General features: G+C 46.3%; 1 protein-coding gene across 1 annotated transcript; it reads right to left on the bottom strand.

Annotated features, from left to right (window-relative positions):
* Positions 1-1,125: 1,125 nt before the first annotated feature.
* On the bottom strand, positions 1,126-27,194 carry LOC144150008 (uncharacterized). Its single transcript, XM_077681777.1, has 17 exons — positions 26,616-27,194; positions 26,406-26,560; positions 26,220-26,290; positions 24,251-24,408; positions 23,484-23,584; positions 22,838-22,944; positions 22,645-22,747; positions 22,011-22,097; positions 20,597-20,687; positions 19,165-19,216; positions 17,240-17,349; positions 16,286-16,476; positions 14,251-14,342; positions 8,027-8,168; positions 7,020-7,103; positions 5,897-6,006; positions 1,126-1,788 (listed from the first exon to the last, which is right to left on the bottom strand). Exons 1-17 carry the CDS (start codon positions 26,929-26,931, stop codon positions 1,743-1,745), a joined length of 2,016 nt encoding a protein of 671 aa, XP_077537903.1. The 5' UTR covers positions 26,932-27,194; the 3' UTR covers positions 1,126-1,742.

Below are 27,194 nucleotides of genomic sequence, written 5' to 3'. Positions count from 1 at the left end.
GTCACGCATTACTTTACTATTTCTACATTTCCAATTTATACTTTGTGTGCATTTTGTTAAGCGGACGCATTGACCCCTCAAAGCTCCCAATTCCCGGAAAATCCCCCAAGTGGGCATGTGGCAATGAAGAAAGAAACAACTTTTGTTGTACTGCTGGGCAACGTGCAGGGATAGGCAGTGCTACAGTAGCGCATTGGGTTGCCACTGTGGAGACACAGGATATAAAAGCCTATCAGCACACACGTGTATTTTGTTAAGGCGGTGGCCATCTTCTTGACTGAACAAAACTTTTTAGCAAAATGGGGCACTTAAGGCACTTAAAACACAAGTTTGGTTTATTCAAAAGATTGCCTCGTTAGAATCATATTGACACCACTTTTAACATAAACTTCGCTCAAATAAGCTATGTAATTAGGAAAAAAGGGAATGGCCATGCGACCCACTAGCTCATTTCCCGCAACAGAACCTATGATGTCATATACGCCAGCTCTGCGATTGGCACAGGCCAACAAAAGCAAACGCAAATTAGGCAGAGCTTACAAGCGTGTCAAACGAGCTAGCTTTGTTAAATAATGCATATTCATTTTATAGCAGTAAGAATGGTGGGGCAGACAACACTGGCCGATTGGCGTAAGTGACATTGTCTTGCGAGACCCTGTTTGTCGAACATACCCCATGTTTCCTGGAACGATTACTTCCGACAGTAACAAAAACAAGCCAGGCGCAAACATGATCAAAAACAAAGCAAGGGCGAATAGCGGTGCGGAGCAGCATGGTGGCGCCATCTGGGAGGGCTGATGGTAAACAAGGCTCCTCAGTCCGCTGCAAGCTAAACAGCGCACTTGAAGTTCGCTTGAATATCCGCCCATGCAACATCATTGCAGACGTTGCAAAGCACACGATTTGGCGGGAGAATCAAAATTTTAAATTACTTTGATTTCAATTTCTCAGTGAATAAAGCACCGCTGGCTGCTGGAAAAGCGGTGGGGGAGTTATAGAACACCACATCTTTCGAATAAAAACAAACTTGTATTTTGTCTGCATGGCCCCTTAAAGAAAGAGGACCATGTTGCGAGCTATTCAGTCGCAACAATCACATAGTCTTCCAAATAAAAAAAACACACAGCCTACTTCGGAAACTTTTATTACAAAAGCCTTCAGGGTGTGGCGTGTGGAAAGGTGACTGGCCCTGGCAAAGGACAAAAGTCCGCATGCCGTCAACGGCTCCGTTACTTGTAAACAAAAAGTTCAGCTAGACTAGATCTCGTTTATGCGAAGGCGTGTTCATTAAACAGGTCCCTAAATGGAAAAACGGGCGCAATATCACATGACAGTAATCCTGTGCAGTTGAAAAGAATGTACGTGGTTTGTCACTCAAAGGCGGCGGCGCTACATAAATACTTGCAGAGCGACGTGCTCTTAAAAACGTAAATGACGTGCTCGTTACAGGAGTGATATGTGGCTCGACTTCAGTGACGGCTGCAAGATTAGCTGCGTACGTGCCGTCAAAAATGGTGACTTTTTCGGGTGACTTTGTGTGGAATAACGAGGCGTTCACAATTGTTCACCCGTGCAGAAAACACGCACGTGAATTTTTCTTCTTCTAGGCTATGTATATGTGTGTAAGCAGTTGTGCCGCGAGCTTCTCCGGCCATTGGGAATTGCGAACGGAGAGAAAAGAAAAATTGAAGCTTTGTGGTGGCTTGATACGTCGTGGCTTGGATGTCGCCTGGCGGCTGTTTTCAGAGGCCGGCTATGTGGAGGTTGGCGTCGAGCTGCTCCAGGTACCTGCAAGCATAACAGCAAATTTTTCTACATTAGGAAAAATTTTTTTTTTTTCAAAAATGTCCACGATGCACAGTCGTTAAACGGCGATAGACATGTTTTCGTTTCCAAAGTGTACATCTGTTAAATAGCGATAAAGGTTTCTTTTTTCTCCAAAATACCTGTGATGCACATCTGGGCTGCATCTGCACAAGGGCCCCTGAGATGGGGTTTTTTGGAGGGCTGATGGTATAGCACCGCAACGGCTACTTTTTAAGGCGCAGCCCTTTGGCGGCTGTCAGCTGTGTCGTCGTAACCGAGTGGACGATGGCAAGACCGAGTACCGTATTTTCCGGTGTATACGTCGCGGTTTTTTTTCTGAAATTTTCGTTGGTGCGTCTTATCCACCAGTGCGACTTGTGTATGGAATAAATCCGGTTCGTGGCGGCCGCTCGTGGCCAGCCCACGTTAAGAGGCACAGCTCTATGGTCTAAATGAATCCGAAGCCCACCGCTACGGTGTTTTTAATAGCCCATATGCCGCTTCGGGACGTTAAACCAAAGAATTTGCAGCTTTTTCTAGTCAAAAACAATGATAATGGCCTGCGACAACCGCGCGCCCCTTTCTGCCATGCGAGTAACTACAGTTCAGAATAAATTCAAAGTAATATCAAACTGGGTTGCAAAAATGAAATGCAGCTTATAAATTATTACAGAGAGTTACTCTGAAGCAGGTAAACGTGCTGCTAATTTTTAGAACGACAGCTTGCGGATAAGTTTCGATTTTTGGGCCGCTTCCGGGCACGTCACTTCCGTCCGCCATGACACCTTTATTGCGCTGATTTACGACAGCACGCAAGAGACGCGCGACGTTTGGAGAGGTGGCCAAATGGGTCTCAGACTCTTGGGACTCCATTTCTACAAAAACAGTTGTAGCCGGGTTCATAAAGGCCGCAATGAGCCGCTCCTCAAGTGGTGACAACGTTGGCGAAGAAGACATCAGTGAGTCGGAGGACGACAGCGATTTGGCCGGCGGAACTCCCACTTGAAGTCGCTGAATTGTTTGTTAGCGATTTGGAGGAAGAAGACTTAGATGGTTCTGCCTAAACGCTGTCTGTAAGTACATGCCATCTGTATGTATCAATAAACCATTTTTGAGAAGTTAGTTCTATCTAGACTTGGGACGGTACATGCACGTGTCTAGCCCTCCTTAACGGGCGATGTGTTGATAGGCGGCGGCTGCCACAACCATGTACTTTCGCCGCTGTTTCTAATGATTTGATTCACTACGAGTTTACCTAATTAACAAGTGCGTCTTGTACACCGGTGCGTCTTATACACCGGTGCGACTTGTATACGTTTTTTTTCGGAAAAACTGTCATTTTGAGGGGGGTGCGACTTATACAAAGGTGCGACTTATAGACCGGAAAATATGGTAGTGAAAGAAAGCAAAGGAGGAGAATGTCGTGAAAATGTGAGGGGAGGGCGGTTCGCTGTGGCGGCGCAAACGCTCTCCAAAAGTGTGCGGTAGGGGAGAGGGGGGGCAGTATGCTGTGCCTGCACAAGGTGCTCAACGGCGCCACGCTGACGAAAACGTGAGGGGGGGCGGGTGCGTGACGATGTGCATTTGCTTAAGACGCAGTTCGCGGTCCCTTCCTGAGATTCACTTCGCGCTGCTGACGCAGAGGCTCATCATCGCTGCCCTTAAGAGACCCCACGAGTGAGTGCTGCCTCAGCACACTGCTGCTGCGCTCGAATATCGCATTAGGGGGTATCGTAATCGCCAGCCAATTTTTTATTCACTCTATTTATTTACTCTATATTTTTTATTTAATTAACCCCTCCCCCGTATCGGCCACTGAGGCCGATACAGGAGGAGGGGTTACAAAACTCTCGCATTTACATATAAGCATAAAAGCACTTGCATAATTGAGCACAACTAAATTTGTGCACAAACGACGTGCACAAATAATGCCAAACAAGCTGCGCATTTATTGAACGAATCTGTGACGTGGTAGTCCGGCCTTGATCAAAGCAACTTTCACGAGCGTAAAAACACCACAAAGCTATAAAAAAACATCTTTTGTGTGTGTCCGTGATTATAAAGTGGCTGATATTTGTGTTATACCAGAGTGTAATGCAATTACACACCTGGATCGACGCTCACCTGTTCTTGGCGGAAGGTTGCAGTGAGCGCAAGAGCAATGACGCATGCGGTGCAAGTGCTCAGCGCTTCGTTTTTGGCACAAGAGTTTTATCGGCTTCGTTTCTGTTTTCTTGGCTGTGTATTCAAAACGATTCTTTGCACAGTCTTCCGTGTTTCGAGCGATGCCTCACCGTTGTTTCAGGTACGAGGTTGTAGCAAACGGCGCGAATTGTCTCAATTGTCTCGAACGGCGCGGACATCTGGCAAATTTCTCTCAAAGCAAATAACGCGAAGGTCGTGTTGCACAGAACTGTTCACTTACACTTGAAATAGCTTGAATCTTGAACAATTCAGATTAGGCTCTTATAATAAAATAATTTTCTTTTAATTAAAATAGTCGTACACATCTCTCGTAGAGCTTTCAAAACTAAAACATGATGTCGATGCCACCATCTAGTGGGAACAATTAGCACGAAATATAATGCGTTAACCAGAATTCGAGCCTCCACTAGATATTTCAACATAAAATGAGTAAGATATGTTGCAATAATTATGCAGTAACCTACATTACCTTGCCCAACATGCTTTTGAAGGCATAAGAGAGCTTTGTGAGCTCATGAACGCATCTGAACCATTTGAGGTGGGCAAGGCTTAGCATGACTAGGGCGACAATTTTGCCCGCCCATTTGAAAAAAAATTGCCATTTAACGTACTCTTAAGCATCATTTGGCAAGAACAACATAATAAGCGACATAAATTAGGAATACTTTTATCGGTTGTACTTTATCGGTTGTATCGCCTAGAGTAGTGCATTTGCTGTAATCAAGACGCGAGGGGACACTTCTTAGGCGCAGGGAGCGATGTGGCGATATTAAAACCTGTGCCGGTAATTCACCGTTCACGGAAACTCTCGCGCATGCATAGTCGACTGCAACAATCACGGTATATGCAATTCCTCCTGCTGAAAGTCCGTAAGGACCAAAAAGCTAGTTCAAAAAAAGAAAGAAAGGAAAAGAAAGAAAAAAAGCACCGTCATCTAACTTGTTGAAGTAACCATGGTAATGACGACACCTCAAACAAATGCGGGCTGTAGGGTCGCCGTCAAAAACCGCGAACATAGAGGTGAATTCAAGCGCACAACCATGAAATGTGTGCTTCACTCAGGATTACTATGTCCTCACAAGTCGTCGAGGCAACAAATAGTCCTGTCTTGGAGTAATAGCTTTTGTTAGTGTGATCGAATGGCTACTAGTTCGTGGGACTTGCCTCTACAGGAACTACAGAGTAAATTTACGACCCAAACGAAACCCCTTTGAAATCCATCTCAGGGCCCCTTTAAATGGCAATCAATGCATTTTTTTCTTCTAAAAGCACCAATGATGCAACGGCAATTGGCGTGTTTTTTTCCCCAAAACACTCACGATACTCATCTGTTAAACAGCAATCAAAAACATCAATTAATTTTGTCGCAAGCATCAAAGTCCAAACTTAATTGAACTTGGCTTATGTCGGCTAGGTGTGGCCGATTCAGTGGGTATGCTTCATCATGAAGCGAATAATAATATATTCAACTCAAATGGCATTGTTCAAAGAATTCAAAGCACTTTGAAGTCCGTAAACTGAAATTTTTTTTCTTTCTTCAACATGATGTAAGAAACTATGCCTCCCATTAAAAAATGAGAACTGCCACACTAAAAGCATGCAAAGTATCTCTTTTTCAGCACACTATGCATCAGATATGCGGCATTTTGCACACTCGCCACCGCCAACAGGCTTACCCACAATGTACTAGTGGCGCGCAGCTGGAGGGCAAAATTAGGTAGAAGGGGCCTTTGAAGTACTTCTGCTCACCTTAGGAACTCTAAATAGCAACACTGTCCTCATTCCCCCTTTTCGGAGCCCCAATAATGTAGTTGTGCGTTATTGAAAATAGACTAGATTATGTGACAGCAAATTAAAAAAAAGAAATGAGCAGGGAAAATCGCACCTTGGATCCCACTGCTCCACTCTCGCTCTCAGGATGCTCGGTCCCAGCAAGCTGGAAAGCTGATTCAGGCACTGACTCGCCGCACTGGACGTCAGGGCGTTCTCGCTGTTCTGTGTGGGTAGAGCAGAAGTCAAGCCAAGCACTCAGTTGCGCTTTGCTGGAAGTCGCAAGATCTCCGATACGAGTAGCCTTCACAAGCTCAGCAGAAAGAAAAGAAGGGAAGGAATAAAGTGAGCACAGTGAGACACTGATTTGAATGTAAGCATTACCATGGCATTACCTGGCCATACAAATAGCCTCAAAAAAAATAATAAAAATTACAGCCGTTCCACTCAATCTGAAAGCTGGCGGAAAAGCAGAGCAGTGATTCACCATAATGGGTTGTAGCGCTGTTATCCGCTCATTGCAATTCAAATTTCTCGCCTTCGCAGTGCTTGCATGCCCCCTGCCTGAAACTGCGCCACCGCGAGTTCCATTCTTTTTGTGCTTGCTTTGTCCTCCCGCACATGCCAGTGTTGCACTGCCAGTTTTTTAGCTTACTATCGTGAAAGCCAACCCAACAAGCATTCCTAAGTAAATGAACGAGGGCGCTGCCGGTTAATTGCATATATTTTGCCTCAAATGTACCTGCAGTTTTCTTTGCGCTAAACAACAGGGAGATGTATGACAAGCACCAGGGGTTCAGGAGTTTCGAATGCTTATGAATATATGAACTGCTTGGCTTCCGAAGCCTCTGTGGGACACCGCGACGACAGAATGCCGTGTGGCTCTACTTGGGTTCAGCGAGAGAGCTACAATGACAAGGCGAGCCCCTGAAGTGCTCTGCACTTTAAAAAGTGCCATGTGTACCGGCCAGTGGTTCAGTGTAATGGCCAGCTGCTCAGCCAAATTAGCGCATTCCGCCTCCAATTTTTTGTCTCCACAGGTAACGCTCAACTTGAAATTAAATTTTCAGGCAAAAATGACGTATTACAATCAGGCAAATTTACACACACACATGCATTCAAGCATGCACACAAACACGCATTATAGAAAAGGGGACAGTGCTGACGTTTTTGCTCACTCCCTTCTCTCTCCTTTTTATTTATTTCTTATTCTGTTTTATTAAACGGTGCGTACTTACCAAGCTGTAGAAAATGGGCTCGAAAAAGAGCTCAATGTGCGCCTTGAACGTCCGCTTCCCCACGCCTTTCACAATGCTGGGCAGCTGCACGAAGTCACAAAAGTGTCAACAAAAGCAAGGCGAGAAAACGAGCACTTTTTCATGCACCCTGCGATCAGCATAACCGTGGAAATCGCAAGGCAGTGCACATACGTACTTCAAAAGATATAAAACAAGACCAGTATAAGTATTTGCAAAATAAGGTACTAAAGATTCCCTTCCTTTTCTTCTTTTTTCTACAGATGTTTACAGAGCTATGGCTCAATGCAGCACAATTTTAAAATCAATTTAACCGCCCCTTCACTGGTCTTCTACGAAACACCAGATGCCATTTCACACTACAAAAGAACTTGTGGCCCCTTATTTGCAATGTCATTAAAAAAAAAAAAAAGGAATGCAACCACACACAGAGATAACGACAGATTGTTTTGCCTGTCAAGTACACTCTAAGGCATCATTCACAGAGCCATTTTTCACCCCGTCACGGCACCATCATCCGTCATGGGCAACGGTTTCTCGGGTTTCTCGGTGCGATGGCAACGGGAAGCCAAACTCTACATTTCCGTTCAGTCAATAGGACAGGACCACGCCCTGCAGTAACCAGCCAATCAGAAAACTTAAATTTTTACGGCTAAATTTAAAAGTGAGCACACGGTTTGCAAAGTAAAAACCTAAGCCATTATTTATTTTTGCATTGCAGCAATGTAGTCGCCTTGTATCATATAGGTCACAACACTTTCTTTACTTCTCGGATTTAAGCACGCTCAATTCTAGGCTAAACTGATCACTAGGCAAACGACCCTGTATTCTGACGGAGAGCTCCAGCACGAACTCTGCTCTGTTACATCCCCGTCACAGTTTTTCGACGTGACGGTGCCGTGACGGAGAATGTGACGGCTGTGTGAATGAGGCCCAATAAGGGAGAATGCTAGCAAGTCGTCAACAAGATGCAAAGCGTAAGGACGCACCTCGTTGCAAAAGGTCTCCAGCAACGCCACATGGTGCAAGTAGTGCCGGTGCCGCAATGCTTCCGACAGCGCAGGCAGGAATGCAACCACGCTGGCCGACACCTGGGGCACTTGGGACAGCTCTGAGATCAGGTGGATGCACCTGGGGAGGGGGCAGAAGAATCGGAAAGCAAGTGTCGAGGTGGAATTGCCATTCATTTCACCATGGTTCACTGCATCAACAGCACGCGGTTCCAGATTCTGCAACTCATTCTGCAACAAGTGGCATGAAATTTTTTAGAGGCGAAGCCCCTTAGGGGCTGAGGCTGTCGGCGTCTCATGTCGGCGTCGTAAGTGTCGTCTCATGTAGTCACGGTACTAAAACACCGGGAAACTCGTTTACACCTCACGCTGGAGAGCTTTGTGCTCCAAAGACAACAGACTTTTACAGCAAAGCTGTATAACTCTACCTCCCAACGGTTTCATCTCCGTGGGCAAAAACTACAAGTCGCCAAGAATACACTTGCACACTGCATGCCTCGCACCTCCCCAGGTTTCACATTAGTGGAGATGGCCCGGGATTTTTACGTAACAGGATTTTTACGAAACCAGGATTTCCCGTAACGTAACGTAACATACAGTGGAATCTCGGTGATATGAATTCGGTTTATACGAATTTCGTTTTGATACGAATTTTCAAAGTTCCCCGGCCAAAATGCATTGTACGCAAGGTAAAAAAATTCGGATGATCCGTTCGCATTTATCACCCAGTGCGGGTGATACGAACACGCGAGCCGCGAGCAGATGACTGCGGCGTGGACGGGAGGCGGGAGTGTTTGTGCGGCCGTGTGGCCTCGGTCGCACGCAGGCACAAAATCATTAAGCGTGAACCGCATGGAGCGTTTTCTGCTCACGAAAACGCGCCGCGCACGCCACAGGCGCGCTGACACCACTGCGAATAGGCCTTATGCAAAAGTGCTGCCCTCTGTCGCAGCCGAATCGAACCCTCGCTTCGACGCCATGTTTAAGGATAGCGCCGGTCGGGAATACGTGTGCTACAAGGTGCTGCGCGTGCGTGTTATCGCTTCTTGGTGACTCGCTGCACGTCTCGTGCTGTGTTCTCGCACGTAATGACTGATGAATGGTGTGTGGACTTGTCTGCGTTGCCCCGGTTCCCATCCGGCTTCGCGGAGACATATTACGCGTCCAAAACGCAATCGCAACGGCACCAGGAGCGCAGTTACAAGTTCGCCACCGAATCGTACGTTTGCCTGCCGACGATGAAGACGAAACGGTGCGCCGGTTAAGTACTCTTGGTTTGTTGTTATTTGAATTGCTTTTGAGTTTGCGCAGAAGTTCTTTAATGGTGCTAGAATGAATTACATTCTAAAGCTTACCGAGCCATCAATGGTGCCGCATTCAAATCGAAGTTTTGAAAAATCAGTCGCTCGGGCAGCCGCAACACGCGTGTTCCGTTTCACTTCTTGTGCGTTTCTTATTTTATGCAATAAATATTTGGCTCATGGCTCTTGTTTGTTCAAGTAGCGCTGGGGTATCGTGTTTTGCAACAAACAGTGCGGTAAATCGTCCTTATGAAAGCGAAAAAACATTGACGAATGCTCGCTCTTCCGCGATTCAACTTTGCGCTTGTTTTTGTAACAGCAATCCTGGGTCGCTCGCAAAAAAAAAAATCCCGTTTTTAAGAAATCAAATAGCACTGCAATGCTGCAGCCCGGTGCAGAGTAAATTTTCGATTGACGGAAGCGTTTTGAATGAAAAATAAATACTAAGGAATTCTTGCCACGATAATGAATGTGCAGATTACAAACGATCGAACACAGTTGGTGATTAATTTTTATAGGACTAACGCTATGTACTGTGGGTTGCGCTTTCTGTCGCGTGAAAGCACACCTGAACGCATCATGCGCAAGCGCATTGTTTGTGCGAGGGTCATTAAAAAGGCTGTCATATTTTCGTCACCTTTGCTTGTGGTGCTCGTTTCATTTATTTTGTCTGTGTGAAGACTGTTAATTTATTGTACCCACGCTTGTTAACGTGTATACTACTTATGGAGTGTTTAAGGACTCTCTTGTTATGCAGAGCAGGTACTGTAGTCTCTAACATGGTCAAAGACCATGGTGCGCTAGTTGCACACTACGTAAATCATCTTGGATTATTTTTATAATCGTCATAAATGCTTCAACTACCAGCCGTCCTGTTTATTCCCAAGGGTCTGCATTAAAGGCCACGTCACACCGTATTCAAATTTAGGTCTAAATGACGGCTTTCTCCCCTTCTCTTATTTGTACACCCCAGAGAACAATGTCTACGAAACAGCTACCCCCTCCTCCCCTTCGTTCTACCTCCTCAATTATGCACTGAAAATGCTCAATAATCATTTATTGCGCTAATTGCAGAACTAAGGCATACAATAAATGTACCTAAACTGCGTCTTTTTCCATATATCTTTTTTCGTTAGAAGGGCATCTTTTTTTGCGCAGCGTTGTTTTTTTTGCGTGTGCTTTTGGCCAGATAATCGTCATTCATGGCAAGAAAAATCGCGGATCAAGCGATGGTTCGTGTGCGGCACGGAGTTCGTTCACGCGACCACTCGAACTCATTTTGCCCTGCATTTGGTGTGAACGCAGAATGCTTACATCGCATGCAAACTTCTCTTCGTTGTGAGAATGTAAAAAACGAAATCTTTCAAACAGTACATAAAGTACGTCCGGACATGAACTGTAGCAGCGACGTTCGCCTTGAACTCGAAAAGCATGTAAACACAGCGGTTGCACCCTCTATGTTCAAGCCAGTTGACACTCCTGCCTTCCGAGGGATCAAATAATTTCGAACACCGGACCAGCAAGCACGAACGCTAATTTATCAGTATTACACGCATGAGTGCTGGCCGTTCCATTCAGCATTCGCTGTAAATCTTTTTATAGCTTCGATCGCGTTCGCGCCGATCACCGAAGTAGTAGTCCACAATCGCCGCTGCGTTAGCGCGAGGTAATTCTGGCATATTGAGACAAGCAGGCAGTTCTTTGGTAACCCCTTTCATATCACACGAACATAATTTGTTGTTGTCATTGTTACATGAACGAATTTTACACGGATACGATTCGCTGCGCGCGCGACACGCACGCGCGGCACGCACACACGCGCGCGCGACACGCAAAAAACATTAATACTTTGACTTCTAGCATTCTTACCTTTGCCCCTTGAGCATCCTTGTTCCCACTTTGTGTGCAACATGGCACAAAACAGTATGTAGGCATCCTGGACGACAGGAAACGATAGATCGCCGGGAACTCGCTGCAGTTCGATGCTCCGCTTTCCATTTGAGCCCTTGAACATGGCGGTCACGCTCGCGGTGGCCGCGAGAGGGCAGCAGATTTTGCATAAGGCCTATACCACCGTCCACCCGCATGCGGCGCGGTAAGCCGCGGCAACATGGCGGCGTCAACGGCCGCGAAGTAGGGCGGGTAGCTCGACCGACCGCTTCTGACCGCTCTTTAAGGAACAAAGGAACAAAAGAAGTTGCTTATGAAGTACGGGAGCTGATAATGTGTCCGAAAACGACACTGTAAAGCATCGTCCGCGCGGCTAGGGAAAGGCGCCTATGAAATATCCGCCACCGTGGTAAGCCTAAACATCTCCGGCGGAGCCAGCGGGCTGTCCGGAGCGCTTTCAAACTGCCGCCATGAAGAGCGTGCCTCCCCGTTGGCGCAAGTCGGCAGGCTCCTCCCACTACCGCGCGCATCACGCGTCATTTTACGAGCGAGGTAGAATCTGACGTGGGGGCGAAATCGTCAACGCGGGCGTCAAAAGAACGCGCGCGCAAACGCCGACGCGCCCGAATCGCATGCGGTTCACGCTTGAGTTCGTGTGCACGCGTCGCATCGGCGATGGGCGCGCGTTCTTTTGACGCCCGCGCTGACGATTCAGCCGGCACCCAGGCGCCAGCCTCTGCCTCGGTTACCGCTAACGGCATTGGGAGCAGCCTCACGACTTGCGCCAATGGGGAGACGCGCGCCTCATTGTGATTGCGGCAATTTCGGAGCGCTAGCAGCAGCTGGCTAGGCCACCTCCGCGGTGGATATTTGGCGTAGATGACATTTTATAGTGCTTCTCCCATACCAACGCCGCCTGTATAAACAGTGCCTAACGCATGAGCAAAAAATGGCCAAACAGCCACTCTCCTGTTGCTCTCTCCTACCCTTCCCCGCTCCGTAGCCTTCCAGCGTGCTTTCGTGTCCGCCAGCCAGCGCCGCTTCTCGGAAACTATGCAAAATAGTGGAAAGTTTGTTTAGCGTTCCCGAGGCGGCGCTCCTACGCCTTCTTGTTTTTCACCATGCCTGTCTGTCTTGGTCTGTCGCTGATAAAACTTCCTTTGTCACGAAGCAAAATCCCTTGCGCTGCCGCAGGCTGATGCCGGCTTTGCGCGCTTATCTACTCGGATCACAGGCCCTGACATTTTCTGAGTGGGGCATCCCACCTCTATCCCCTCCACATTTAGGTATTGTTTTGACCCCGCTGTTCGCACTCCGCATCGGTACGCACTTCTAAAATTGAGGACTATACTGTAGAAGGGCCCGGACAGCGTGGCGGGATCCCAGCTGCTTATCCTTTTGTTTCCTATAATTTACTGAAGTTTACAAGCACGTGATATTATTGGAAAGTAATCGTAGAAGTGAACGCCTGAACAAAAAACGTGCACGCAATTTTTTCTTCTCTAAATACTCCAGAAAGAAAAATATCAGTAAAATAATGGCTGCCCCATCCGAAAATATCGTTTTTCTGTTAGCTATATGTCTACCCGACAATCAGTATGTTCTTACACTATTTCAGTCTGCCTCCGTCTTTATCTTTGGAAAAATGCAGCAAGTATGAAGCGAGCGACCCGTTGAACGAGATCCCCCAGTGCGCCACAGAACTAGCGCCCCGTCGCGGCTAAGATGTAAGCGAAACGGCCCTTGAAGCCCAACAGGCAAGCTGACAGACACACGTCATAGAAGTGGGTGCAGCGTTCGCTACTCGCGAGCAGTGACGTCAGGCGAGATGTCCGCCGGCACGCGCCACATAGCGGATCACTGCCTGAAAAAAGCGTTCCTACCCTTCCCATTGAAAAGCGCGCGATGCGTCAGGCAATGTTAATACAGGCGGCGTTGCCCATACTGTCAGCTCCTTTCCCGCATGAGCAATTTAACAAAAGGTTAGAAGCGGTTGCTGAAGCTACCTGCACCTCTTCGCGGCAAGAGCCGACGCCATATTGCCGCCGCCTGTCGCATGCGCAGCACATTTCCATTTTTTCTCGTTTTCTGATGATACAAATTTTCGGGTGATATGAATATTTTTGCCGCCCCTTGAGATTCGTATTACCGAGATTCCACTGTAACTGAGTACTTTTTACAGGTCCTACAAACAACTGTGCAAAACACCAGAGTACGTTTGGCACAGAGCACATGACAAAATTTGCATTTTTAAAGCGAAAGCTTTCTTAGTGGGACCGATAGCGTGTAAAAAAACTAGTGCATTACCCCGTAGACTGGTTGGCCGACCAAAAAGCTCTGCTGAGATCTGTGGACACGCGGCGCATGCGCGAAACCGGCCTTCTTCCACTGTGTCAAAACGGTTATTTGAGAACCGCGAGAAAAGAATGGTTCTAGATAAGACAATACTGCACCAATCATGAAGGAGTATAATACTATACTTTTATCTCATAAACCACGTATCGGTGTACATTTAGATCATTCGTAGATGCGTTTACTTAGTGCGTGAAGAAGCACTGCGTGGCTTCGTTCTTCATTTGCGATTTGTGTCTTTGAGGGATCGACGATAAACTGGACGCACTGTTAGCGAAGGTTTCGACGCATTTTTGACGCTGTTTTGATGCGAGGAAGATTTTGCGCTTCCCTCAACTTTCTTCAGGAAGAGATGCTAAGGTCTTCCGGCAGCGTAACACAAACTACGCTGCATCCAAAACCACATCTCAGTATGGCTGTCGCTTTTGGTGCGAAGAGTTTACGCCAAACAGTGTTAACCGACGTCTACAGTCATGTCACCAAAATTATCAATTAAAAAAAAAAAAGACTGATAAAATAAGGACGCGATGTTATCAGCAACCGCAAAAACCTATTTTGTGAATTGTCACGCCTTCCTAAGGGGCGTCAAATTAAAAACTATCGAAACAACAAGGCTTGACTTATCACAAGCAATCTTCTGGCCCTGCAGCGAAAACTTACCCATCAGCCAATTCCCAGGGTTCTGGCGGTTTCCGGAAGTTCCAGTCGGTCGGCAACCCAGCCTTGGGCACGATGTTTTCGCACGAAAAGGCCTAAAGAAAAACACCAGAGACAGCAGCCTGCCGTGAGTCCATGAAGTAAGCATCGTTCCTTCAATGCGGCCGTCCATGCACTGCCAGAATGGGCCTAGCCAGTGTGCTTCAATGTTTCCGTTTCTGACAGTACGGTGCAACTAAAGTGGCCATGAAGACAAACACCTATGGTTCCTAAAAAAAAAAAAAAAATATAAGACTGCTTTGTCCCGATAACAATGAAAGCAATTCTATCGGGAACTTCAAACAAATAATGGAAATATTTAAAGAAAACATATGAGTGGTGACTCCCCGGCCACTTTAAGACATGTGTCTTAAAACAATTTCCTTTGATTCTGAAGTAAACTCTGTGAAATTTGCCAACCTTGCTGCTTTTTCTCCACTGATTTCAAATATGCCATTATTTTTTTTGGTAAGTCGATCAGTTCACAAGATAATTAGGAGTAAGTAGCCATTTTTGGAGGAACAATGGACAAAACAGTGTTGGTCATGAAACTACAATTTTCATATTTTGTAATACATGAGCACTGGTGAATGCACTTTAGGAACCGGTTTTTTTGATGCATCGCTTGTAACTAATCTTACAAGTCATTAAACTTCTGTGTTTGAAATTGGCATTTAAAATAGTTTCTTCCAACTGGTGCCACCCAAGTTTAATGACTTGTAAGATTAGTCACAAGCGATGCATCAAAAAACCGCTTCCTGTACTGCATTCACCAGTGTTCATAGTACTATTACAAAATATGAAGATGGTAGTTTCATGACCAACACTGTGTTGTCCACTGTTCCTCCAAAAATGGCTACTTATTCCTAATTATCTTGTGAACTGATCGACTTACTAAAAAAATAATGGCATATTTGAAATCAGTGGAGAAAAAGCAGCAAGATTGGCAAATTTCACAGAGTTTACTTCGGAATCAAATGAAATTGTTTTAAGACACGTCCCCCTCAAGGCAATTTCTCTATGACATAAAATTTCGTTTGTGCAACTGGCGGCTGCCAACGTAAGCCATGGCCAAGAAACATAACTTGGCGATTGTAGTAGGGCCTTCAGTTCCATTTGACCATATCAGTTTAATACTAATACGTACAGTTAACACACTGATATCTATATTCTAAGTGCTGGGCCATATTACGTCTTTGTAGCCAGAAATTTGAATTTCCTTCAACATTTCATGCAGTTTCTTTTGTTTTAAAAAACGACATCTTTCGTGGTTGGAATGGAGGTCTTTCAAGCTGAGTAAAAGTTGTATTTTGCTGCAGCTCAGAGTTGCAGCTGAAAGTGAAGGCAAACAGCCAAAATGTGTTACAGCTTTTCACCATCATTCCAAGCTTAACAATGAGCTGACAAGCTCTACACAGGTTTAAGAAAGTGGCTTGTGGGGAAGAGACCACGGGAACGGGCCTCCATAAAATAGCAACTGGCTGCCACCGTTACTGATGCTCAAGCGGGTTTCCCTCGTCTATTGCTCAGCTATTAATGAACAAGCACTTGCTGGCACTAAGCAAAAAGCTTGGCAACAAAAGGGAATCAGATGACATCAGTTTTCCTCTCGAACGTTAACTGAACCCCCCCCTTCCCACCCACCTTTCTTTTCCGCTTGAAAAGACACTAACTCGAACCACGCTGAATTCTCGACTTCTGTCGGTCTATTCGTCTATCTACGTCTACCAGCACATGAGCCCGTTTCTCCCTTTCCCCACAGACGCCCACTAACCCTAACAGCACTGTCATACAAACAAAGATGTGCCTCTCTCTCTCTCTCTAGTGAGATGTGGGTGGTGATGATGATGATAGTGGCGGCAACAGCGCTGCATTGTGACAAACAATTTTAAATAGACTCACTTTTCCTTAGAGCCAATGCGCTATCACATTCAACGAGAAATTACTCATCCCACCTCTGCAGTTCGGTAATGAATGTCGCACTGTTGGGCATGCGTACCGTCTGGTTAGTGTGCACGGCTGGGTCATTGTCGTGGGCCTTCTTCAGGGCCGCACTGGCCTGCACTGGAGCTGCACCACTGCTGCCCCAGCCCTGCATGCCTCTGCAGAGCAGGCTCTCCGCCGGCTGCTTTGCCACGCCGGCCAGGCCGTCAGCGATCTTCGCCTTCACCACCTCGAAGGCCTCCATGCCTGGGCAGTTGCAGAGCGCTCAATTAGCCTCACATCACGTCGCGCACAGTCAAAGCAGCCTCGTGTGTTGACTGTGCTTGAGCAACGCCTCGAGTTTAAGTTCCCAAGCACAGTTGGAAAGGCGTGTGGGCTGACGCTTTGCTCGCAGTTTGTTGGGTATACTGTGCTTCACTTGTTCCTCAACCATCAAACATAATGTTAACTGGCTTAGTTCACACATTAAAGAAAACAGCTCTACACAACCATTACAGTCAGATGCAAACACCTCTCGGCTACTACAAGCCTACAGAACTCGCCAGTCGTTGTCTCCCTGCACTGTTATGGTCAGATACCGTAATTAAAATGACACCCCCCCCCCTCCCCCGCCTTCTAAAAAAAGAAAGTTATAGCAATTCAATGACCACTTCATCTGATCATCAGTGAACTCCTCAAAAGTCACCTGTCACACACAAGTTAAAAAACAAACCAGCTGGGCTATCATTGAACTGAAGTCGGCAGTCACTGAAGTTGCCGTCATCACAGATTCATATTGATGGCATTTCATTGCAATACTTTTAGGCAACAATTACCTGGCTGGAAAAAATAAAAATAGTTTTGGTGAAGTTCCACATGGCGAATGTTTTTCCGCATAAAATGAACCCGTAATGAAGCGCCAGCCCAGGCTGCGAGCATACTTAAACCAAGCGAATCCTTCGCCCTAAGAGCCAAGGAGGGCTGTTTGAAGTTAGTAAAACTAGTTCAGGGAAGCAAAGTGTCGGTGTACCGTAGGCTTTAACAACATTGGCAAGAGCGACTGCCGCCCCCTGTCTCACGGACGGTATGCAGTCGTGAAGGTTGTTGAAGAACAACGGGTAGACGGTCTTCAAAGATGCCCTGCAAGGGAAAGCGCGGAAATTAGCGCTCGCAAGCACCTGAAACCTTCCTTCACCCACACATTAATTCATTAATTCAACGCAACTTGATACATTATCTTCTCTAACTGTGATAAAAGATAATTATGTAAAGTTGAAATGAATAAACAAGAGCTTTCAACCAAATATACCCAAGATTTCCGACTGAACTCCTGAGCAATTTTGTGGTACATCCAATCAGTGCTGAAAGCCGTGCAGTATTTTCAGTTCAGCTAATTTGATTGCCCCCTTTATTCAGCTAAATTTTATTTTCTCATCCACGTAAAATCGATGAAACTCAACTGCTGCGATCACCTACTCCTATTTTCAATTGCCCAAAGCACTGATGGCTTTGGCGGTCTCTACTGACCACGGCAGTAAAATACCAGTGCCAGAACTATTTTCTAGCAGGACTGTGGTGCGAGTTAGTTGGTTCACGTTCACGAAAAATTGCAACAGCGTGAACAAAACACGGGTCGGAGGAATAGAAACACGTAGGACACAAACGTAGGACATGATTTTCTAGATGTGCACACCAATCTTTCTTTAGCCTTCATAGCCTCCACATTGAGGTTTTGTCTGCGTGGTACAAAAGGACCATCTCGCGAGAGTTAACATGTACTCATTTCGAGGCTATATAACTTGGCAACGTTGGCAGCCGGAAGACAATCCCACGCAACTTCTTGCAGCACGTTAGGCTGTGCTCGAAGGTGGAACCATGTTTTATTTGTTGCCACACACCGAAAATCAAGACGAAAACTTTAGTGAGGGCAGAATAGAAAGATTAATACTTTTAGCTCACACTAGCAACCAACAGCTTCAGCACTACCCATTATGGAGCTGTTCACGTTAAAGAATAAGACAATCAAAACATTACTAGTACTTTCTGTTTCCTTGGCACAGCACTGAAACAGTCGCATAAAAAAAAACGAGAATGGCAATTCGCTAAATTACTTCTCCTCTGCAAACCATGCCATGATGTACAATCCAAGCATTCTTCTTGTGTCTTGATTTTTTGTCAATTTGGAATACGTTTACCGACATCAGCAAGGCCAAGAAGAAGCTGCCGAAATTGCCATTTTTATTTCCCCTCGTTTTTTTCAAACTTACTGCCCACCGTGACAAGACTTAGTTGCCACAGAGGTTCAATTCATCCGCCGCGCTTCAATGAAACGCAACTTGTTTTGCCAGAGAGTGCTTTGAGAAGGGCATAAAATAACCACCAAATTCACAAATTAAAAAAATTTAAAAAAAAACATCAACCTGATAGAAACGTGGCAAGAGTACTCAAATCATCTCCCTCTCCCTCATGTTTAATAATACAAACCCGCCGCGGTGGCTCAGTGGCTAAGGCGTTGCGCTGCTGAGCACGAGGTCGCGGGTTCGATTCCCGACCGCGGCAGCCGCTTTTCTGATGGAGGCGAAAAGCAAAAACGCCCATGTGTACAAGATTTCGGCGCACGATAAAGATCCCCAGGTGGTCAAAATTAATCCGGAGCCCTCCACCACGGCGCGCCTCATCGCCTGCGTTGCGTCGGCGCGTTAAATCCCACAATCAATCAAATCAATCACGTTTAATAATACACAAATAGAGATCAAAATTAAGGCAAATTCACGTAACGAAGCAATCGGCAAGAACATGCAGCGTGATGATGCATGACGCATGGTCCACACACACTCGCAAACATTCGCACACTTCTCTTGAACTAATTTCTGAGGTAATGACGATAATGCCATCGCGACATATGTGACATAGCAAAATGTTTGCTTCGGGCCGGGCGTAGGTAAAAGCACTTACTTCGACTCTTCAGGGTAGCACAGCATGAAGTTTCCGCAAGCAAGGCAAGCAGCTGGAGAGAAAAGAGGGGGAGAGACAGTGTTTAAACGGCTATAACAAACAACAAACAGTCTCTGCAGTGAGTCAGATTGAAGAAACAAGACATAAAGTGTCTAAGGTACAATGTGAGAAGAGGGTTGTAATTAAGGAGTAGTGTTGGAGGAGATAAGAGCCCTGTGGATAGGAGCCACTGATCAGTTTTTATGCCAGTAACCTAGAATGGAGCAGAACATGGCGTTTGGAGCAGTTTGGTGCAAGTCACATCATTCGCGACATTTGCTACTTTAGGTTGATGCAAAAATGGCATCCCTGCAGCAACCATGTTGGTCTTGCATCAGCTGCGGTTTGACTGAATACGACGTCACGTTCCAGTCAGGTGTACACTCCCCATCTCATTTCTGCATTAATTTTACTAGGCTTTTTTTTATGCATTAGGGCTATCAAACTAGCACATGCGGGTGTCAAAGAAGGACTAGGCAGCAAAAACATTACTCCAGCAATAATACCTAGCTAACACAAAGCCTCTTGAAATCTGAGCGGGTGGTGAACTCCATTAGATCAAAGATCTCGAGCATATTTCGAACAGTGAATTGGTCAAACGACAGTGCGTTTCTATTTATGGTCGCATAACCTGGCAAAGCCTCATCGCCAGGCTTGCCATTACGAAATTCGGCCATGAATTGTGATCCTGGTTCAATGCATATATGTTACCGTGGTAACACAAACATCGTGAAGTACACATGAAATTTGTGGCCCGAGTAACAGAGAAATTGCTTGCTTTTGTGCCAAACTACTGGGTCACATTCCCGATATGGATTCATAAGCTCTAGTCTGGGTCTCACAAGATGAAGTTACAAGTGGGCTACAAGGTGCACCTCATTGGACAGCTGCGGATTTAAACTACCTGAGGTTCTTCAATGGGTGATGAGACGTGAAACTTTGCGCATGAGGGTCCTTCCAACATCAGAAAGGCAGAACGTTCGTTAGCGTGTACCAGTCTATTAGTTGTTGTTTTTTTTCATTCCCTTCTACACAACCTGTGACTTTCAATTGGAGATCAAGGCTTTTTTGGATTCACAACTTGACACAGCCATTTCATTTTTTTTTTTCTGTTAACAGAGAAAAGATTCTGAGGGAATAACCCCAACCGTCTCAGTGTAAAACTGCATAGCCTTTTAAACCGACTGTTGATAGCTCAAACATCTATGACAAAGAAGCTAGGCCAGAGAAATTCTTTCTCTATCCATTGGAATTCGCACACATCATGCAGAAACACGGCCCCCAACATCATGCTCCATAACCATGGTAGGCACTAGGAGCAAGCCATAAAGCAGATTACACGTGCGTAAAGTGGGCAGCGGAAGAGCGCAGTTCAGACGTAATGGGCACGTACCATCCCGCACTGCCCAGGAAGGGTCTTGGAAGCAGACAAGAAGGGTCCCAAAGAGTCGCGACACGTACGGCCTCACAGCATCCTGGTCTATCTGGAAGGAAAGGGCACGCGTGCAGCGAGAATGGGGCACTCAGAAACTTCTACGCACCCAAGCAGAAAAACCGTTTGAAAGAAGAACCTACTTGCTCCGCACATTCTGCAGTAGTTGTACTCATTCCATGTGGAAAAAGAAAACAGTAACCACTACACAGATACTTCAATACGCCACAAACGTCCAGTCATCGCCCACATTAATAAGACACCCTGCTTTTTTTTTCTTTTTTCTTCCATTGTACGCTTCACTCTCACGGTGGTTAGATGGTAGTCTGGATAGGAGCCATTGGTGGCAGCTTCTTTGACCAGTCATCGCACCAAACTTCTTCAAAGAGTGTCATCACCGGCCACGGGCAGTCACAACTCCACAAGCCCGCCGGAATACCTGGCATGTTGTGCTATTACTCTAATGCAGACTTGATTTGTGATTAAACAGCACAAACTAACCGTCATCCTCCTTAAAACGACCACCTCTTGAGTCATAAATGCAGCGAAAAATGAGCCAGTGGTGCTGCAAAAACCTTTTAAGAATTCCACACCTTAGCAGCACAATGACGGGCGTTTTGCAATTTGTTTTCGTGCGACACTCTCAACATTTGTTTCACTAAACTGCCATTTACCTCAGCTATTTGTCAAACAGCATCCCTCACAACTACTTTCCCTGGTCTTGAACCCAGCTGTGGCCAACCCATAGAGCTTCATGCTAATATATACGTGAGGAAAGTCTGCTGCCACCACCATAGCAGCTCGCAATGTTCCTCTCCTACTTGGTTTGGCCACACACACGGCTGCATTCAGCCTTTGAAGGCAAAATTAACAAAAAAAAAGCAACATTTTTGTTTCTTTTTCATTTCGCATGAAGCGTCTAAATAACTCCTGACAAATAAATCTTTTGGAGCTCCACTACTCTATTGACAAAAAGAAAAAACTTCAAATTATCTTTACAAAATAATATTGCATTTGTTGTTTTGCAGCGACAGACAACTTTTCAGCCTGTTCATGAGCCATGCCAAGGACAAGAGGAACGTTCCTGTCCGGTACATGACGGCACGCATACCGCAGCACGACCTGCCCATACACAAGCACCAGATTTCCCTCTACTGTGTGCTAGTATGAAACTCTACGGCCCAAACCACCCCAGCAGCTCGATTACAATCTAAACCGAAGCAAAAGTACGATGAAATCAGCCAGGAAGGGCGAACTAGTCCATAACGAGACAAGCCAGTGCAAGACATGTTGTGCGAGATCCCCGGGCATCATACCAAGAGCATAGATTATGCAATAGGAGCCAGCAGCTTTAAACTGCCCACTTTTGGCGTACCTTCGAGGCGAGTTCCGCAATGCAGGCGCAGGCCGCTTCTCGAACCGGGTGACTCTCGGCAGCCGCTTGGGACATGTAGTACTCCACCTACGCACCAGCCACGAAAAGAAAAAGAAACGCGAAAGCAATCGGCTCCATACAACAAGGTTGTTGACATCGGCACCACATCGAAACTTTGCTCAATCAGGCGCTCATGCCTAACATGCCCAAACAACCCTAGTTTGCTTTCCAGTTGCAAGCACTCAGTCGTAAAATCTTCCGAAGCAACCTTGACACATTCTTTCTTCTTTTTTTTTTTTTTTTCTTTTGTGCCCGATTTGCAGCGAAAACCGGCACCACGATGCACTTGTAGGCATAAAGGTTGCAAGGTGTTTTGTTACATGTTGAACTTGCGTACTGCCTTAGAAACACAAACGACTAACGTGCGTGTTTGGTGCACATGCTCCATTGCTTGCAAGAGAACTCGCAATTTGAATGATTAGTAATTCGAAGCTATGTACTAGCATTCTAATAACAACGATAGATGGATAGATAAATATCACAGATAGACAACAATAATAACTGACCCTCACTCCATAGATCTTTTCATATCTCCCTCTAAAAAAAAAAAGGGTCGTTTAAAGCCATATCTTACCACGCAGGCAATGTGCCTCTGAACCAGCTCCTTGCCTTCCGTTTTGGCCACCCGACGCCAGGTCTCCTGAGAGTAGATGCGCACGCCGTCTGCGGCATAATATCTGGAAAGTGCAGTGCCGTCTCTTGAGAAATGGGGAGAACATTTGGAACCGAAAGAAACACTGTAGTTGTCATTTCAGTGGACACGCTACCTGTTAAGGCACATCTGAGGCAAGAGATCAGGAAAGAAGAGTTCCCGCTCCCTCTCGGGGAACGACAGCAAGAACTTCCTCGTCGCTTCCGACGCTGCCAGACGAACCTGCAACAGCGGAAAAGAAATCCATTTGTTAACAGACCCCCCGTGTGTTTCTTTTTGACAAAAAGAAAATAATACTCCCCAGCAATCGCGGGGCAGTTTAAAATGCAAGGGATGATTCAAAGGCCCTTGCGGCACGAGCGCAACAGGTTGAACATCGTGTTAAACATACTAAGATAAATTTGACCAAGGTCAAGCAAAGTTAGCCAGTTAACAGTAACGTACAAACGGCTGATAGATAAGAGTGGAGTTGGCAACCAACGGTGCACCAATGTCATTGCCTGCTTTGTCCTTATCATTTGTGTGTGCTGGTAATCAAGTTTTGCTACAATTCTGAATTCAAATTAAGGCCAGATGCTAAACTTTTGCTCATCTGCTCAAGAAATGCAGAAATTTTTCGCTTATACTTTCACCCCTCTTTGGTTCATCTGGATGTTCATTACACAATTCGCCCGGTAGCAAGGTTTTAAGCCATGAGCCTTTTGAAACACCATTACATTTCGAAGCTCGCCAAGTAAAAGGACAAGATGGAGACCACATACCTGGCTCCAGCTGTCAGCCAGACCGATGGCAAGGCACTTGCTTATTCTGTGACCAAAGTTGTTCGGAGAGAGCGGACTCGTAGAACCCGGTGGTGGTGGAGCTGAGGGTGGGAAGAAATACATGTCATAAAGCGCCGTTATAGAAAGCAATGCCACAGTTCGATTTCGGGTTTTACAGAGTTGTAAGAACACTTGAAAGTTCATATTTTGGGTTTATATCACCGTAAACCTACAATTTTAGGGGCCTTAGGTAAGGAGGCACTCTATACCGAACAGGTGCCGATTAATTCGGACTACACCTTCGGAGGTCTCCAACGCCAAATAAAGTATCGAAATAAAAGGCCTCCCTGCTTTTTCCTACACCAGAAAAACCGCCGCTGGAGCTGGGAATACCAATGATTTGGTCCTGAAAAAATTCCAGATCCATGACTGGTCGGGATTAGTTAAAAGAAAACAGCAGCCTTCACAGCAATACATTTTTTCAAGAAGATATACCCACACAAATGCAGTGACATTGAGGCAGAGAGAATTTCAACACACAAATAGCCGGAAAGGGGGAAAATAATAAGACTGTGTAGAAAAATTAGTGGACAAAACTTCAATTCCTTCACTTCCTTATTAAAAAGTAAAAATTTGATTTTAAACAATTCGGGGCCCAGTTGAACCAGGAACTTTGAATGGCTGCTGTAACGAGGACGGGCTTTTTTCAACTGACAGCCCAGCCTCCCCAGGTAGTTCAGGGATGCCGCTCGTATTTGCATTCATACCCGAGCAACAGGTGACAAGCGACGCAATGACGCCGAACGTCGTCTCGCGAACGAAGCGGCTGAGATGTCGCACGAGTCTGCAGATGAGATCGAGGAGGGCTTTGTCCACGAACTGGGCAAAGCTCGCGCCACAACCGTCAATCACAGCTTGAAGGCACCTGCACGGACACACGAAACATCTAGGCAGGCAGCTCACAGCACTAAGAAATACCAGTAATATGAATTAAAATAACAGCGTAACAACAGGTGCGCTGTTGTTGGGCTGTGGATGTACAGGTAACTCCAATCAAAGAGATTGAGGCAGGCCTCAAAGCAGACGCTAAAGATGGGTTAGTTAAGTATGTCAGAAGTCCTACCAAAACTGTATACAGCACGACTTTTTTTTTCTTCAAATCTTTCCACTGGATCTACATCCTGGCCTTATGGGAGCTGGTTTGAGAAAGCATAGGGAAGATACGTCAGTGCGGCCTTCTACCAGCCTCCCTGGCCCCCCCACCCAAAATAAAGGAGGAATTGGTCGTAGCCTCAACTGCACATGCCTGCATTTTGGACCTTATGTGGCAGCAGCATGTACCAACTTTTCTGAAGTGTACCACTTTCAGTTTTATTTTTTCGTAGAAACTGCATATACATGTGACATGTCTCACTAATAAATCAGTTGTTGCTTAGTGCACTCTTGTCTTATGTTGCTGTTATTTTGTTTCGTCCAGATTCGTTTTCAAAATTTCAACCCTTCCCCACTCAGCGACACAAGCCAAGTTCCCGGTGCTCGAAGAAGGGAAGGCGCACCTCTGACCTGCAACACCCACATTGTAGTAGTAGCCACAGTAATAGCACACACATGAGGGCAACACTACACTGAAAACATTCATCATTATATAATTTATCATCGACAATAGAAGCATGGGGCAGAATTATCAGCTTTGTCCATCTCGAGCGAGCCCGATTGATTGGAAGCAGACAATGCGAATGGGAGGCAGCCCAAGCAAAGGGCGTTGCTTTCCGTGCATTTTATTGGTAAGAGGCCTTACATGTGCAACCACGTCACGACTGACATGGACACAAAATGGACATCTTTGAAATGAACACAACTCAGAATTCCACCCCTGCTACGGTTTCACTGGAGGACAAAGACTCAGAGTGGTTTAATGTCTCAGAGCAACTATTCTTCACCTCCTAATTGTTTTATCTTCTCTTTCCATCACATTAATGATTTTCCCTACTTGTAATAGCTGTTCTGTTACCTGGGTGCACTGTCTTCCATATCACATAATAGCTGGACAACTCCGTTATCTCTATCTCACTTAGCATGTCTTTTACCTGAACTTGTTTCCTGATCCACAGTGCTCATTTTCTATCCATGTGTTACACCAATCATCCTCCTTCTTAATGCTGTTTGAGCTCACCTCAAACAGATGATCAACGTTTTTTTTCTTCTTTCAAGGGGTAACCACATGCAGTGAGAGTAACGTAATGGGTACAGTAAGCAGGTAGTGTGGGCGGCAGAAACGAGCGAAGAAAATTGATACTCTGTCGCTACCGCCGCTCGCTTGTGGGCTGCTTGCGGCGGGCCAGACAAGAGTGACGGAGACAGAGGGGCCCCGCTGGCAGTTTACTAGTTTATTCGCTCGTCGCTGTTGCCCACACTACCTGTTAATTGTATCCATTCAGCTACACTTTTCACGCTGCTCACCAAAATCGCTGTGTGTGGTTTCCCTTTCAAGGTTCTTGCGTTTCAGATGAGTGCTCACTAAATCCCTAGCGGTTCATAGTGTAAAGGGCCAGAATGCAATGAATCGACACTGGAATGAATCGCGAGTCTGTCTCTATGCGTGTCATCAGATGCTGGGCTCCCAAACATTAACCAACTGATCCGACGGCCAGGTCACAACTGTGACACGATTGCAAGATTGCCAAGCAGTACGTCGTTTCTACAAACATTAGCGATAGTTTCCTTTCAGATACTGACTTGACACTTGTCTCGAGGTGCCTCCAGCCGACGGTATTGAGGAGAACCCTCGCAGCACTGGAGCTGTCACGCTAGAGAAGACAAGAACAACAGTGCAAATAAGTTAGGAGCTCTAGACATCGGCAAATGGCACGAGCTTTTTGAGCCCCCCCATAGCGCTGACAAACGTTCGGAAATTTTGCGTACAGACGCGCTCTCCTCCGATCTCGCTTCGTCCTGGCCGCTTCCGAGTTCCGACGGGTCCTTCTCCAAGTTGGCTTCGATTAGGTGTATCAGGCCTTTGTGATGCCCCTCGTACAGCTTCGCTCCACCGACAGCGCACAGCGTACCGAAGACGTGACCTAGATACGGCAAGTGAGAGTCACAAACCAGCGGTCAGGGGCACACCGGACTTACCAGCTTCGATCCGCACGCTAACGTTGGGATCCGCGATCAGCGAAAGGCAGAGCCGCGCCACGCTGCTGTCGAAGAGCTCGTTGCTGGGTTGGTGCGCGGTCCGGCGATGCTCCAGAATCGCTTTAGCACCGAGCAGTGCACCGATCTTCGACTCCCAGCTGGACTTGTCGGCTTCCAGTATGGCGAGCACACCTCTCTCGAAGACGCCGACATCGCCGCTTTTGGCACTTGTCAGATACCTCTGCGCCTCTTGGAAGCCCCGCTCCCGTTCCAGTGATGTGGGGCTGCAAAGTAACTTCAGCGGTTCCGCCGACATCTTCGGCCGCTCGCTTTTTCCCCGTTACGAGACCTTGGCCGCCTAGGCTGTTTGATGATGCTTCGGGACGACTCGCGCAAGACCATTCCAGTTTCAGCTTCCAACTCGATGCGTCTTAACGAGGCCCCAGCAACGCCCGAAAAACTAAAATGACAGAAATTGATTAAAACCACCAAGTTTTATGGCATACTCGGACGAAACTCAATGGCCCAAAACGTCAAAACCGCGGTGAGTCCAGCCGCAGCGCCATCTAACAGGTGCAA

This window comes from Haemaphysalis longicornis, unplaced genomic scaffold (assembly GCF_048455015.1).
Source record: "Haemaphysalis longicornis isolate Haplotype H1 unplaced genomic scaffold, Haemaphysalis longicornis Haplotype H1 scaffold_8, whole genome shotgun sequence".
Taxonomy (NCBI): Eukaryota; Metazoa; Arthropoda; class Arachnida; order Ixodida; family Ixodidae; genus Haemaphysalis; species Haemaphysalis longicornis.
This window is presented reverse-complemented; position numbering and strand designations above follow the sequence as displayed.